The following is a 17,328-nucleotide window of genomic DNA, read 5'->3' on the forward strand; positions in this document are numbered from 1 at the left end:
AATTAATTCTCAAAGTATTTTAATCTCTTAAAGTCATTTCTATCAAAAAAAATTATTTTGACTAACAAAAATTCTTCTCTTAATAATAGTATAAATGACTAATTTGTCATCTTATTAGAAAAATGGTAAAAAATTGGAGACTTTTTTGCCACTGGCGAAATTATGTCATCAGAGGTTGACTGAGTCACTGAGACCTCATAGTGACATACGACTCGTGGTCAGAACTCAAAACTCAGAACGCAGAAGGCATCAGTTTCTGACTGGTCCTCAGTTTTATTGCAGATGATGAAGTGTGCATATCCCATTGCACCAGAGCTAAAGATCTTATTCCCAAACAATTAACGAACCTGTGGTTTGTAAGAATTAACAATTAAAAGCTTTCCCAATCAAGGGTCAAACAAGTTGCTACTTAAATAGTTAAACAACTCTTGCTTTGCCTGTACTTGACTGGTCAAATCCAATATAAATAGAGTCAAGAGCATATTTGAGTGCAATGCTCTCTCTGTCTCTCTTTCTCTCTCTCTCTCAAATGGCAGTCCAGATATATTCCTATACCTAAATGGGATTGGGTGGGAATTAGGAGGCTTATCATAGGGGGGTTTTTCCTCTCTCTTTTTCATGACGGGGCCTTTTTTTTAAAGGAAAAGAAAGAAAGAGGTCCTTGGTGACTGGTGAGGGGTCATTTCATCAACCAACCATAAGACAAAATTGTATTCTACATACGAATGAACAAGATGCTTCTTTGGGTGAAGAAAACCAATACCCAACATGAGAGAGATCGTATTCCATTTAGATCAAGAAGGTTAGCAATCTTATTCTTAATGTTTTTCGTTATGCTTCTCGATCCCACATTGTATTTCCATAGCCAAAACTATAATCCTTTAAACTATCCTGAAAAACCATCTTTGCTAAAAATCAAACACCAATATGGGAGAAGCAGATCAAAAGAAAAAATTTCTACAGTCCAGCATTCTCTTTATTCTTCTCCAACTCTCTGTTCTTCTAACTCTCCACTGTGCTTTACAACTTGACAAAGGCCTTGTTGGAAAGGTGTTTGTTCCCATTGCCCCCACTAAGTGTGTAGGACCTGGTATAGGACCCCCCACAGAGAGAGGGACACTGGCTACTGCCTACTGACTAGTGTAGCCCACTCAAGGTCATCATATGGGCAAACAAGATATCCCATCTCAAAAGAGGTATAAAGTTTTTAACAAACCTTATAATTGGTGTTGGAGAAAGATCAAAGTTTCAAGCTCAAGAGGTTCTGGTATGATCACATGCTTTCGGAGCACTGCACTGCGAATATACCAGAACCCTTTTTCGAATTAACTTGGGTAAGTGGGAACCTATTTGCAAAAACGTACGTATAAGACCACAAAATCGGGAAGAGATTTAGAACACTGATATACACTCAGTTTTGTATTTATGATCATCTTCTCTCACATCTGAAAACCCTGTGAGTTAGAACTTATGACCTAAATGATGAACCATCGATTAGGGCATATATTTTAGACTGAAAGGTGAAAATCTTTCCTTATACGTGATTGATGTGGGGCTGATGATGTTCTTGAATCGGTTCCCGGTCACATGAATTTGAAAAGGATAAAAACCAAATGGGTGATTACAGAACAAGCTCATCATCACTTCAACTAAGTGGAGGTTGTTACAGACTACAGAGCATCTTTTTTGGGTCAGTCCATTTCAATTTGCAGACCCAATTCTATTGTTTGCACTTTTTGTTGGTTTAGAGTAAGTTCATCTGTTGAGGTCATTGGGTCAGATACTATTCACTGCTTTAGTGATTTTATCTCTGCCTCCAAAGTCCAAACCACAAGGCAAAACCGTGGGATAGAGATTGTGAGCACAAATTTAAGACCATTTTATCATATTTCAAAGTAGTGATATTTTATAAGTTCAAAGGTTATAAAACTTACAATAACACTTCTAAAAGTACTTTGTTTTTTTTCGACCTAGCCGCACGCTCTACTAGGGTTTTCGAAGAATTTTTTCTTCGACCAAACTCCACAACTCATCCCTGATCTCAATGGCGCAGATTAGGGCTATGGCTGCTCGTAACCCCTCCGACTCTGCAAGGGTCACGCTGGGAGCGGCGGCGCTGCAGGATACTCACTGGTTTATGGTTGGGCGCCTACTCAAGAACAAGACTCGATTCCCTAGTTTCAAAGGGACTATAACTTCGATCTGACGTGTGAAGTCCGGTCTCTCCGTCTAGGATGCCGGAGATCGTTTTCTTTTTCAGTTTGATCACGAAGCTTATCGCAATAGGGCTCTGCATGGCGGGCCGTGGTTTTATAGGAATACAATGTTTCTGCTTGGAGACTATGATGGGATTGGTTCGGTGGAGACAGTCACGTTGTGGAAGTTGGAGACTTGGGTGGTGGTGAAGGTGTTTGAACCCAAAATGCTGGAGCCAAACAGAAGGGACTGCCAGTAGCCCTACGTAACAAAGCAGCCCTAACTCTGATAGGGTCTGCGATTGGCCAGGTCATTAGATTTGATCAATCGGCACTCCGACGGAAGGAGGAGGAACAGAGGATCCGGCTGGTGATGGATGTTCGGCGTCGGGTTCGCAGCTAGATGCTTTTCGAGTTCTCGGTTACAGTGCAACCTGAGATCTCACTGGTTTATGAGAAAGTGAAGGGCTTTTGTCGTGAGTGTGGTCTATTTGAGCATAGTGAGTTGGGTTGCGATGGATTTCTGGTGGCTGAGAAAGCTGAGTTTCAGCAAGGCCACCGGCAGCAGCTATGGCAGGGTTGACGTTGGCTATGGGTGTTCTGTCTCGGGGAGATGCTGGTGATCCAACGAAAGAGCAGCAGCTGCCTTCTGCTAATTCTGGAGTGGGAATGGAGATGGTGCTGCAGCAAGTGGACTCTAGTGTTGATGGGCTGGGTTCCAAGATTCCTGGAGGGGTGGTAGCCCATGCGTCATTAGGAGAGGATAGGTCGTCTGGACCTAAACAGTGTGAAGATGGTATTGGTACGTCACACGGTATGATAGATCATGGGGACGTAGAATGGATCAAGAATTGGAAGACTTTGGTTCTGAACGTAATGCTCTTTGACCAAAGTGGTGCCAGTGTCGGGAATTACTAAGGTGAAGAAAGCAATTATGAACCCGAAACCGGATGTAGGATCGTCTTGCTTGGCTCTGGTGGGGACAAAACGAAGAGCGAGTGTTGATCAGATTACGGCAGGTAAGCGTCTGTTGTCACTGGCTCATCCTGCTCTTAAGGTGGATGAGAGCATGACTCTAATGCTGCAGCATAAAAATGGCAAGATTATCATTTCTCCAAGGAAGAAGAAATTGGGACGCCCCCGTGGGAGTAAGAATAAACCTAAGACTGCTAGGGTTTTGGAGCCGGAGCTGCAAGAGAGGAAACAACGCAAATGGAAGAGCCATATTGATTCCCAAGGTGAGACTGCGGATTGTTTGCCTACGGAGACTACTTCTCCTGAAGTTGATGGAGGGGACAAAATAGGAGAAATGGAAGAGGAGGCTACGGTCCCTCTTCCGGGGAACATTTAAATTTTGTTAGGTCGCAAAGATCTTAGTTTCTGAGGGTTTTTTTTATCCTGCTTTGGAAGCTACTGGTCTTTGTTTTTTAGGGTACTCTGAGGAACGATTCTTTCTGTCGACTCCTTAGGAGTGTTTCGTTTTTCTACTGCTTGTTGAATCTATATAATGGGCTAACCTCTTTTGATAAAAAAAAAAAAAAACTTACAATAACAAACACATGGTGATAACAACATAAATTGAATGACAAGTTTTATTATATTTCAAAGTATGTGATGTTTCAGAACTAAGTTCAAAACCGAAACATCACATGTTTTGAGTTAATGTATATTTGAGTGACTTTATACTCTTATTTTTGAGAATGAGTGACAATTATCTTGTCTTGTAGTGTTGATTTGAAAAAAAAGAAGGAAATGAGCATCTTTCTTGAAGATTATATCCCCCTTCTAATTTAACACATCAATTTACACAGTTTCTGAATTTTACTAATAAAGATGTTATTTTTTGAACCTTTTTCCAATAGAGATAAATTTTAAATACACACCCTCAATTACTCAATGCACATCCCTTATATTTTTTGTCTCATTTTTTTATCGAACTTTCATCTATGCCTCTTCTCATTAAATAAATAAATAAGAGAAGTTTTAAATACACACCCCTAATCACTTAATACACACTCCTTACTCAATATACCTACTATTTAATTTCTCATTCTAACATTTTACTAAATACACAACTCAAATTACCTAAAATATCCTTAAACTTAAAAACCATGAAATACACTATTATTTAACATTTGATTAGTATTAGGCCTGGGCGTTTGGACCCGAAAGACCGAAAGCCCGATCCAAACCGAGCAAAAAAGCCCGATTCGGTTCGGTTTTAATATGAAAATTCTCGGTTCGGTGCAAAGCCCGACCCGAATGTACTTATATCGGTTCGGTCTCGGGCTTCACATATTATGAGACCGAAAGCCCGAATAAGCCCGAACTGGCCCATTTTCCCTCATTTGCCACGTTTCCCTCTATTATTGGGTGATGTTATAATATATTAAATATAAAAAAAACCCTAAAGCAGTCAAAGCCCATACTGTCTCCACTCTGTCAGTTTGTCTCCTACACTAATTATTAAAGAATGGGTTTGTTATATAATATATTAAAAAATGAGGTTATCATGTCAGTATGCCACTACTATGCCACATGATCGAACCATCTCATTCTCAGGCTCTCATCCTCTCTCTCTCTCTCTCGCGCTCTCTCTCTCTCTCTCTCTCTAAACCATCTCAGACCCTAGTTCTTCCCAAATCCCATATTATTCAATTTGAAAACCTAAAACTCAGTTCGTTTCATCCCAAATTTAATGGCATCAGTTGTTCATGATGATGAGTGCTTGGGCTTGCTTTCTCTTTGAGACTCGACCCTTCTGAGATGCAATCACCGAAACCAGTCGAAAGTCGTCGGAGAAGCTCCGGCTGCCGCAACCGACAGATCTGGATCTGGAGACCTTCCGCTCGAACGAAGAAGCTGAAGGCTGAAGCAGTGGCTTGGTTGTTGGGACTGTTGTCGTCTTCAACCTCACCCACTACATTTTCAGACCGAAAAGCCCGAAAACCCGACACTAAACATAACGGGTCGGGCTCCTGTCGGTTCTCACATCCTAAATAGACCGAACCGGCCCGGACCGATTACTTCGGGCTCGGTCTCGGTTCTGGCAAAATTCGGGCCCGACCCGACCCGTGCCCAGGCCTAATTAGTATATATAATTGACCATATTAATTACTTGTGTTAATTATTGGGAAATCCATAAGGATTCATTATTGTTTCCTTCAAAGTTCAAATAGATGCTTAGAAACAGGTTTTGTATTATTTGAGTTCTCATCCACCAAACACCCTATTGATTAAGTATAAAATTTTGAGTCGAACATTCAACCAAAATTGTATCAGTAGTTTCTCCACAATGGCGGAACTACGAAGTTGTCATTGGATGGTCAAACACATTAAAAATTACAAAGTTTTATACATGTGATGTTTTATATTAGATAATAAATTGTCTAATCATCACTTTTAGTTATAAAAAAAATGAACTAAAAAGTTGGAGTAAAGCGATATATTTTAAAAATATTTAATGCTATTGATTTCAAAATTCTAAATTACATGGTATCTCACCCCATTTAATTACAATTCATCTAAGAAAAATTTTAATTAGATGGTTTCTAACTTTATTCTTGTTTTAAATGAGGATGTCATGTATAGAAATTCATTGTGTTTATAATTATAGAATAATATAAGGAACATATGATTATTATTATTATTATTATTATTCTTTTAATACATAAATGTCTATTTTGGTCATTTAACCTACCTATAAAATCTGATTTGAAATATAAAATAATAGGGATGTGTATTAAGTAGTTTGGGGTGTGTATTTAAAATTTCCCAATAAATAAATGAGAGAAACTTTTTAAAAAAATTAAGTCGTCTTTGTATCATAAATTTTTATTTAATACATTTTTTACTATAATTGATTAATTGTGAAATTAATTGCTAATTAATTTGGGGATCAATATGCTAGTTACTAATTACTTTTCTTCTTTTTTACATCAATGAAGTTGGTATATATATCGCTAGAAGATTGAATAACTTAATTAAGTTTCTTACCTTTGTTGTTTTTCAAGTTGAAAAACTTGATGCCTCTAAGATTTTAAAAGATTTAATATATGTCAATATCTTCATGATCTATATAGTCATAGCCAATATTAAAATCGGTAAAGAATGAGCCATGGTTGTTGTTTTGCAAACGCGCAAACATGTATTCATGTATCCAAGATATATTTGATGGTTTTATAACCTCTTTCGATATGCTTCAACCAGTTTGGTTGTTTGCTAATTCTTCAGGTGGACTATAATTATTTCATCTGTCATTGACATTCACGTATGATATTGAAGAGAGGTCGACTGTATCTTGAAGGCGAAGAGAAAATTTAACCTATAAGAATATTTAATTAATAATTTGATATATAAAGCATTTAATTCTTATTTTATTTTTGTAAAATCTTTTTTTTTTTTTTTTTTTTTTGAGGTAAAGATGAAATTGTATTAATGATTTATACGATTACAATCGTACTGTAGGGCATCCAGAACACACTCTGGAGCTTGAACAAACCAATCCATATGAATGTCAGAATCAAAATCAAATCCTGCTAGCCTATGAGCAACATGATTAGCAGTCCTATAAGTATGATGAACACCTATGGAAAGCAAATCACCTAGCAAATCTTTAATTTCTTCAACAATGATTCCCAAAGTAGAGAAGTCAGGATCCTCAGCTGTCACTGCCTTCACAGCCTCTAAACAATCACTCATTAGAGCAACATTAGATACACCAAGTGCCTGAATAAGCTCCAGCCCAGATTTAATAGCAAGGAGCTCAACATGGTAAGCAGAGGACACATTAGCCACTCTATAAGCAAAGCCTGCAATGAACTCACCCTTCTCATTACGCAGAACACCTCCAATGCCTCCATGTTGTAGTGAAGAAACATAAGCACCATCAACATTCAAGCACAATAAACCACTCATAGGAGGGGACCAAAATACTCTAGCTTTCGTCCGCCTATCAGTTACCAAAGTCATACCCCTATTAGCCTGAAGGAACTCTTCATACCAAGCCATAGTACAAGCAACAATTGTAGAAGCATTTTTAGCCTTATCATTCCACAATTTATCATTCCTATTCTTCCAAAGACCCCATAAAAGCATCAACAGCTTAGAAAAATTTTCAGAGGAAAGAGTAGAGACCTGTTCAAGTAACCATTCCTTAAAAATAAAAGAATGAGTAATAGGAACCTGAATAGAAAAAGGAGGAGCAGTAAGGATTTCCTGCGCAGTAGGGCACCCACATAACACATGTCCAACACTCTCAAACTGGTGATGGCAAAGCAGACAACCCATATCACCAGTATAGCCCTTCTTGCTCAAACTCTCCCTAGTTGGTAACACATTATGACAAGCTCGCCAAATACATATAGAGACCTTCCCAGGTACCTTAGACTTCCAAAGTGACTTCCAAAGAACACTGAAAGGATCGCCATGAGAGGAGGAAGCAAAGGCATCCCCCATCACCACATCCCGAGCTACATAGTAGGCAGTTTTAGTAGAAAACTTACCTTTCTTCCCAAGTTTCCAACTCAAACGATCTCGTCTATTTCTATAACTGAGAGGAACACACAAGATAGCATCAACAACTTCTTGAGAAAATAGACGTTGCAGAATATCAACCCTCCAACTTTTGGAATCCATATCAATCAAGGAAGAGACTAACTCAATGGTACAAGCAGTCGGTTTACAGAGTTGATGATGAGAAACATTTGGGATCCACTGATCACTCCAAACATTAATAGAGGAGCCATTGCCAACCTGCCAAAATAATCCAGCTTAAAATCTTCTTTGTTTTTACTTTTGTTTATTTATTAGATGGAAGTTTGATGACAAAAAAAATATAGGGGGTGTGCATTAAGTAATTTGGGGTGTGTATATAAAACTTCTCAACAAGAAATTGTCATTGAAGGTGGGGTGTGTGTGTTTGGTGCGGTGGTAAGGCTTTGGTCTCATATATAAGAGGTCAGGAGTTCGAGCCCCATCAATGGTGGGAATGGGGTGAGGTTTTTTTTTTTTTTAAAAAAAAAAAAAAAAAAAATTGTCATTGAAGGTCAATAAATGTAGCAGAGGACAGCGAGGCCCGAGAATTAATGTGTATCCGAATCATAGGAGCTGATAATCAACACTACTCTTGTCATATCGTACTCTAGCTTACAAAATTCTTTTGGGGATTATAAAAGAATTATTCTGTGTCAAGAAAAAGTTTATTTGAGTCAGATATGGAGAAGAACAAATAAACGCTCATTGAATAGGAATGTGTATTCGGTTAATCGACGGTGAACTTTTACTAGCGGGTCAGCCACCACCAAAAATGGCATTTCGAGATAAATTTCTCTTTCCTCATTCATATTTGGACTAGGCTCCAGTTATGAAAGTTATAGACAAGGTAGAGAAGAAGCCAACGCCACCTGAATCACCCATTTTTGGTGGTGGCTAGTCCACTAGTGAAAGTTCACCATCCGTGAACTGAATAATTTTCACTTTATTTGTACTCTTTATGAGTCTTTCAGTCTTTATACATATATACAATCTTTTATTGATCGCAAATAGCTTCGAATTCTTCCAACTGTTAAGTGTTTTTCCTCGAAGCACTCAATAGTTGAAGATTACGAAGAAGCGATTTGCGATCAAACAAAAGGTACAGACACAAAGATTGAGAGAGTACAAAGAAGAAAAGTAGCAAAAGGATGAAAAATGATAAGGACACATTCACATTTATGATGCAGGAGAAGCATCATCCCTATCTAATGCGCATTTCTTTGCTTCTTTGACGATATTTCACTTAAAAAAGTACCCAAATTCAGTATACATATCGTCTCGGCATCCAATTTGTAGTTTATATACGAGAGAACAAATTAGTAGCAAAAAGGCAAAAAAGAGGGACTCATTCACGATTTAGTACCACCTATATCATCGTCCTTATATACAGAGCATTTGTCTGCCTCTTTTGGTAATATATCCTTTGAGAAGCGCCCAAATTCAATATATGGATTGTCACTGACGTCTAATTGGTAACTTATTTATGAGTCTAATAAATTCATATACGTGCAAATACGGATTCACCTAACTCTTAAGTGCGATGAAAATGTAAATCTAACGGTTAAAAATTCTAAAACATCACATGGTGCAAAATATCAACTTTTATTTTTTCGAATTAGTTCTGAATTTGGGTTTGGGCCTGAATGACTTCAAATTTCCAATTCAAGATAACCCAACCCACCAAAAAACTTCTTTTTCTTTTTTTTCTAAAAGAAGAAAAATTGGAGAGAGAAGCAAATGGCAGGGCGGCACCAATGCCTTGACCAAACGACTTCAACAAGATAAGAAACCATCGCACTCCCAAAGGCACTAAATCAAAGCCCAATAGCCTGCCGCCACGTGCCCCGTTCCATTTCCCCCCACCGGCGTGGCCTCACCTCATTCGTCGTTCTCCCGACCCAGGCGTTACTCGATCATCAATCCCCCCTGTGTCCGGTGGCATCGTTCCCGAGGCAAAACCCAAAAAAGGACAAAAGAAGCCACCATGAGAGAAAAGCCAAGGGAGCCACACAGATTCAGAGACACAAAAAGCAACGAAATTTAACGAATTGGGGTTCTGGGTCCGATCTGGATCGGAAAATAATCCAAGAGTTGAGTTGAGATCGAAACGGTGCGCTGCATCTGCATGAAGGTGGGGTTGTTGAGGCTGGAGGAGGAGGAGGAGGAAGAGAGAGCGTGATTCCGAAACTATGTCTGCCGTAGTGTGCGGGAAGAGATCATCGATATTCGAAGAGCAGCTCCCCTCATCAACGTCATCGTCTCCTCCCGTTTCCTCCAAGAGAATTCGCTTTTCTTCTTCTTCTTCTTCTCCAGTACGCTTCTCCCCTCCCTCGACGACGTCGTTTCGTTCGTCCTTCATCGACCAGCTCAGGGCCGTTTTCCCGGACATGGATAATCAGGTTGATCTTTCTTAAATTATAGTAGGGGCATGATTTGTAGTTCAATTCCGTGTTAATCATAGTTCCATGTTTGTTTTTCATTTCCTTGGTGTGTGCCATATATTTGATACAACCAACAGCACATATTTTCCTTTGCTTGACAGAGATTTTCCTATGCCATATGTACTGGGTTAAGATGATAACTGACCATTTTTGTATCGATATTTTTAGCTTCTGGAGAGAGCACTTGAAGAATGCGGTGATGATTTGGATTCAGCTATCAGAAGTTTGAATGAGCTGCGCTTAAGTTCTGCTGCAAATAAATCCGGTGTAGCATCAGAAGCAAATGTGCAACCCCAGGCACAAGGTATGAATAGGTTCTTTTTTTGACGGTGTTGAATTTGGGCCTCACGGATGGATGTAACCCATATTGCTTATATATGTTTTTGGTTGGTTGCAGTACAATATTGGGAGAGTTAATTTTGTTGTCTTTGTTATGTAACATTTATTTTTCATCTTGCACAAAGAACCAGACTGATTTTCTTCATGACAGTCAGTTTGTGCTCATCTTGATACCAGTTTTCACACTAAATGAGTCTTATTATTTGTTTCAGGTGCATTAGCAACAAATGGAGAAGTTTCTGGTAATGATGATCTATCAGGACAAAATAACCTGCCCACGCAAGGAGCCGACTGGGTGGAGCTCTTTGTTAGAGAGATGATGAGTGCCTCCAACATGGATGATGCTAAAGCCCGTGCTTCAAGTGTGCTTGAGGTCTTGGAGAAATCCATCTGCTCACGTGCATCCACAGAGGCAGCCCAAAGCTTTCACCAGGTTTGACGTCTTCCAAGCACTTTTATACATGTTCTCTGTTAGTTCTTATTATTTCACTCTTCCCATTCCGTTTACTTCTAAATTTGAGGGTGTAACACTGTAAATTATGATTTGTGTTGATGTAGGAAAATTTGATGCTGAAGGAACAAATGGAAGCTCTTATTCAGGAAAATACAATCCTGAAGCGAGCTGTATCCACTCAGCATGAACGTCAAAAAGAGTATGAAGATAGAGGCCAGGAATTGGAGCATCTGAAGCAAGTGGTGGCCCAGTACCAGGAACAACTGAGAACTCTTGAGGTTGAGCTTTATACATTGTTATATATGGGTGGAAGTTTGGGCTTTCTCTCTGTTTCAATTACAGGAATGTTATTATCTCACTTTTCCTCCCCACGGGGAAAAGAACATTTCCTCTGTTTTATAAAAGCTTGCACATACATGATTCCCTTGCTACCTTGTTCATTTGGATTTGCTTCTTGATTCTTCGTAGTCATTGCTTGCTTGAACTATACTGCTGCTTTATGAGTTCCGTGTATTCTGATTACTATTGTTTAATGTTTTGGTACCTCAACAGGTGAACAACTATGCACTTACGATGCACCTGAAGCAAGCTCAGCAAAGCAGCTCCATTCCGGGGCGATTTCACCCTGATGTGTTCTAAATAGAAAAGAAGATTAATTGAAATGGCTTTGCCGATAGATTATCTGCTTTGGTATGGTGCTGCTATTTATATGAAGGCACTTCATTCTGTATTATGCCGTGTTATCTGGACAACGGCTATGTAGCGGCTTTCTTCTCTACTGATGAAGACACGGATAGAGTTTCATTCAAATACAATGTCAAGGATTTGTTCTCGTTGCCATTTGGCCCATCACTGCGTTTAATTTGGAGTAACTTTCATATTTGTTTTCTAGTTTATAGAGTAACATTAGTAATTCAATTGTATCTCCTTTATACTTCAATGGAGGAAATTTATGCTTTTAGTTCCTGTCAATATTGTCGAATGTCTCGGGATGAACTCTTGTACATTCCATCTCTCCTCTTTAATACATCATTACCAACCTCTAATGCAGATGAGTTTGATCTTGTTAATTTCTTATATTACCTTTTGACTGGCATCCTTTTATGTTGGCTGCCCTGTAACTGCACAAGCTTGGCTTTTTCTGTGGAAAACTTCATTAATCAATACAAAGGCTATTGTTTTAGGATGGATGACTGCATTTTCTCTGTATTACTTGGTAGTTTCAGAAAGTGTTGGTCTAGGGACCCAAAGACCTAGCTTTTGCTTTGGCTTTTGCTTTTGCCTTTTTTTTTTTTTTTTTTTTCCTTCTCTTCAAGGCAAATGCCAGCAAAGATGCTGGGTTTATTTATTTGCCATGAAATTTGAAGTTGAGCACATGCATTTACAATTTTACAGAGAAGTACAAACCTAGAGATGGGTTGCTGGGATAGGCTTAAAATGAATAAATTTCTGACGAGTTGGTCTGTCACTGTACATACAGAACATAAATTGCTCAAACTAGTTGGTAAGCCTTAAATTAAAGAGTTAAGCATTATTAAGGTAGACTGAATAGAACCATATTCATAGTACCGCATAAGATTGGAGATCATACAGCAAGAGGCAAAAAAAAAAAAAAAAAAAAAATACATTTCTAAAAACTATAGAGGCATCTACCATGATAGTTTGCCGGCCATGAAAAGTTAAAATAAAATTTAAAGGAAAAAAAACTAGCTAGTGGGTTGTAGGTTAGAGAGGATTGTGACTCTTGGCCATTTCATTGCTTCTAGTTTCTGCAGGGAAGCTTGTGAATTTTGATGAACCAGAACAGAACAGTTTCTTGTTTACTATACAACAATGGTGTGTGTGATTAATTGGACTTGGAACAAGTGCCTTACTTAATCAAAAAGCTGTGAGAAGCCTCCCACCTTTCATCATCATCTTGAACTCATCAAAATTAACCATACCATCTCCATCCTTATCAACCTTCTTCACCATTTCCTTACAAGCCTCAACTCTATTCCCTTCTCTCAAACCCAAAGAGCACAAAACCACCCCCAATTCCTCCACAGAAATCAACCCATCTTTATCCTTGTCGAACACACCAAAAGCCTCCCTCAGTTCCTCCTCTTGGTCCACCTCACCAGCTTCATTCCCATCTTCTCCTCCATTAACAATAGACTGACCCTGGCAGAGCAAACAGAACTCGGAAAAGTCGATCAGCCCGTCTCCGTTTGCGTCCACTTTGTTCACCATTTCTTCGACTTCCTCATCACTCATGAAGACCCTGATATTCTTCAGCGACTCCTTCAGCTCCTGCTTGGTTATAAACCCATCACTGTTCTTGTCAAAGGTGGCAAACACTCGCTTCAGCTCTGGATCCTCCTCCCTTCTTGTTGTTATCACTGACCTAACATTCTTCGCGACTTCTTTCTTCGTTGCAGTCGAATCAGAAGCCGTTTCGACTGGAAAGAAAGACTGAAACCATGCAAGAAGCTTGCGGTTGGGGAAATATATAAAGAAGGCAGCAAGAAATAGAACTACCAGCAACAATAAGGTGGTGAACACCATTTTTTTCTTCCTTCCTTCTTTGACTTTGATAAGGAAGGAGGGAGGAAGAAGAAGAAGAAGAAGAAGAAGAAGAAGAGTGTGGGCAAAGGGGTAGGGTTTTGTCTTCTTTAATAAAAATCTAAGTGTTTGTGAGATCAAAAGGGTTCTTGAGCACTCATCACTCAATTGTGGTTAACGCGGTTTTTGGTGGGAGGGTTTTGATCCCACAAACCGCGTGATCTGAAACATAAACTATATATGAATGTGGAAAATTATTATTCATACAATTTTTTTTTTTTTTGTAAATAATTAATTTACTGTAAATAATATATAGCATGTGAGGACTAAGATTAAAAAATATTTGCAAAGTTGACTTGCAGAGAGGCAAGCCTAAACAGTAAAGTCCAAGGCATTGTTTTGATGAATAATAGGGGGCTCTTGTTTTAGTCTTCTTGGTCTCTTCGGAAAGAAGATGACTTTCTTTTTTGTTTATGACTAGCTATGGAGCCTATGGGCATCTCAATCATGCTTGTTGAAGATTGTTGCCTAGTCTTTTGTTCATCTTGTTACATAACGTGTTCGATCTGCATATTCTGATATTCCTATTTAGGGTTTACAATATATAGGCTTAGCTCTAAGATTTTTCTTGTGCTTATATTTTCTTACGACCTAGTTGTTTGTTGTTTAGCTAATTTGCTTCTACATACTCATTTGAAATACGTAACTTGTATAATTGAATATTTCAGCGGAACATTAAGATCGTTGGCCATACAATTGCGCGTTAAATTTATTGACAAATGAGAGGAATTCTCATTTAATTAGAGAGTGTGCGTTTTTTGTTCGATTTTTCAAATAATCCAACTCCTCCTTTATAATTTCGAGATATGATCCCTACCTTTTCTTCAAAAAAAAAAAAAATAGTATTAGGTTTATGACATGGTTGTAGAAACTTCAACTGACTGTGTCCTTTCGAAAGGATCAAAATGATGTGTATGTTGCACCTCATATAACAAGCGCCATTAATTAGGTTTTTTACCCGTGATGTGTTTTAGGTAAAAAGATCATCAAAGATGGTCGAGGACTTGAGTGCAATTTAGAATTTTCTCTGTTTGTGCTTTTAGAAAAGCAAAAGCTCAAGACATAAGAGTATGCTTCTCAATTAATATGGGAAATTTTATGGAGCACCATATTTGGGTCACGATGTAACACTACTATAGCTACTGTAGTTATATAAAGTTAATGTGAACCAGTCACTAATTACCAGGAAAGATACAGATTAAGATAGAAAAGAAAGCTCAAACACATTGGAGGAAGCTGAGCCTTTGCTTTACATATAGATAATAGCATATATACCTTGCTTTTGTAGCAGGCCATGTGTTTAACGATCATATATATAACTTCTAGGGAACTTCTAGGGAACTTCTAGGAAATGATCTTAGAATCTGATTCTCCATTAACCAAGATAAGATTGACAAATAAATGAATAATTTTGTATATATGGAGACTAAAAACTGATAAAAAAGAACTCATTAGCCTGGAAACCAATACTTACGTGTAGAATAGGGTAAATGTAACAAGATTTCTGTTATGAAAAATAGAAAGAGATAAACGACTTCATCAACAAAAAATCTATCGAAAAAAATTGTTTCCATCTGGCTTATTAGTCAACCTCACATGTAACCCTTCAATTATATAATTTGATACACTGCTATTTTTTTTTTTTAAGACAATAAACCGCTATTAATATATCTAGAAGTTGTATAATAGGATCTTGATGGGTATTTGGAAAAATTCAATTTTATTTAGTGGATTGAAAAAAATCAAACTCCTAACTTAGACCATCTTTAGCAGACTTTCTATTTTGGCTTTTTAGCTATTTTGGAGAGCATGTTTAGCTTTTTATCTATTTTAGCAGCTGCACCAGACTCCTAAGTGGCTCTCCATTATAATTTTTAGCTATCTCACTCCTAAATATAGAGAGCGAAATGAGACTCTCTATAATTTAAAATATTCATTTTAAGTTATTTTATGTAATTTATAAATACATTTAAACTATTTAATCTTCATTTAAAAAATAATATAAATTCAAAACTAGCTAAAATAGAAAACACTGATGCAGACGTATTTCTAAAGTGGCTAGCTAAAATGACTTTTTAGTTATTTTGGCTAAAATTTAACTCAAAAATGGCTAACATTGCTAAAGATGCTCTAATATATGTCCTATGCTCCGTCACCACCTATAATTAAGAAAAAGTCTAGTAATATGCAGGGCCGGACCTGAGGCGAGACCTGTGAGTCGGCTGCCCCAAGCCCTGAAACTCGAGAGGCCCAAAAATATATTTCACATCTTTTTCTACGCCTGTGACTGAATAAGCAACTACATGTGGAGTTTGAATGCAGTCCTTTACGTAATCAAAGGAAAGCACTGACATCCAACCCACATTCATGGGCCCGTGAAAACTTTTACACAATTATATGTGGATATATATAGTATATTTAACTAAATAAATGTTATAAATGTGCACATATGTATGCCTTGCATATCAATCTCCAAAAGAAATGAATGTTAAAGCCCATAATCCATCAGTACTCAAAAAACGAAAAAAACAGGTAGAAAGCCGTACAAAATTTATTATATAAATACAATTACCTGAAGATTTATTATATAAATTGGATTCCCAAAACATCAAGGTATATTTTGGAGCTGTATACCTTGATGTTTTGATAATCTTTTTTATACAATAAATCATTTGGTAATCCTATTTATATAGAGAATTTCGGTTTAAAACATCTCTAATTCATTTTTTATAATTTTAATTTGAAACATTTTTAAATTTTAGTTTGGAATATATTCGGCTTTATTATTTAATTATAATATAAATATTTTAGAATCTTATACATTGTTTGTTTTTTATTGTTGTATTAAAACATTTTTTTGAATTCATCAATATATTCATTTGAGGCCAGAATAGATCATTACATACCATTCCGCTGTCATTGAGACAGACAAGAAGTTAGTGGTAGTACCCACAAGTGCTACGTACAAATAGTCCTACTCATTATACATTTAAATACGTAAAGCCAGCGGATATCCTCTTTCGGTACTACTCCAGAGATGCTAAAAAGACATAGATACATGCACATCGGTGCTTAGCTTCCTAATACAAGGAATTTATTGTAAATTAGAATAACTAAAAAACATAGGAAAGGCTTAGGGTTAAAAAAAACCCCAACCCAACTTTGAAAGCCCAATAGGGCAGTCCAGAGAGAATAGGCCAACTGAAGGGCCCAGCAAGACATGTGGACCACCAATCCACCACGTCGGCAATAGCCTGTGCAGCTCCGCCCTCGAGCCCCGCCACGAACCACGCCACGAGCCAGCCTTGCCACGAAAACCGCCTCGCCACGAGTTCCGCTATGCACCAGCCTTGCCACGAGCCGCGCTGTCCAAACTCCGCCACAAGCCAGCAACACCTCGAGCCCCAAGCCTCTGCTGATGCAGCGCCCAGCCCCAAGCCCCACCAGCCGCACCGTTTCCCCGACGCCCACGAATCACGCCGCTGCCCGATCGATCCTTCCCTGCACAGAAACCACCACGCAGTCCAGATCTGCCGTCCAACCAGCCTGCCGAAACCCCACGTTACAACCATCTTCTCTCTAGACCTCAACCCCGGACAGTGAAGTGCCCGTCCTGCAGCCAGCATAAAGACAACGCGGCCAAAGCCGGCGTTATCCCGGGCCGCCGCCGTACAGGGAACTATCGGATGGTGTTTGTTCTCTCGCGGCGCTAGGGCTAGAGAGAGTTTTCTGTTGCGATTCAATTTTGTTGTATTAAAAG

General features: G+C 38.4%; 2 protein-coding genes across 2 annotated transcripts; one reads left to right on the top strand and one right to left on the bottom strand.

Moving 5' to 3' along the window:
- Positions 1-9,665: 9,665 nt before the first annotated feature.
- Positions 9,666-11,930, top strand: LOC133709838 (uncharacterized). Its single transcript, XM_062135757.1, has 5 exons — positions 9,666-10,129; positions 10,340-10,475; positions 10,723-10,943; positions 11,069-11,242; positions 11,517-11,930. The coding sequence occupies exons 1-5, from the start codon at positions 9,920-9,922 to the stop codon at positions 11,601-11,603; spliced, it is 828 nt and encodes a 275-aa protein (XP_061991741.1). The 5' UTR covers positions 9,666-9,919; the 3' UTR covers positions 11,604-11,930.
- Positions 11,931-12,504: 574 nt separating this feature from the next.
- Positions 12,505-13,705, bottom strand: LOC133709846 (calmodulin-like protein 3). The gene has a single exon (XM_062135769.1). The coding sequence runs from the start codon at positions 13,509-13,511 to the stop codon at positions 12,843-12,845; it is 669 nt and encodes a 222-aa protein (XP_061991753.1). The 5' UTR covers positions 13,512-13,705; the 3' UTR covers positions 12,505-12,842.
- Positions 13,706-17,328: the final 3,623 nt, after the last annotated feature.

The sequence above is a fragment of the Rosa rugosa genome, chromosome 1, assembly GCF_958449725.1.
Source record: "Rosa rugosa chromosome 1, drRosRugo1.1, whole genome shotgun sequence".
NCBI classification, from domain to species: Eukaryota; Viridiplantae; Streptophyta; class Magnoliopsida; order Rosales; family Rosaceae; genus Rosa; species Rosa rugosa.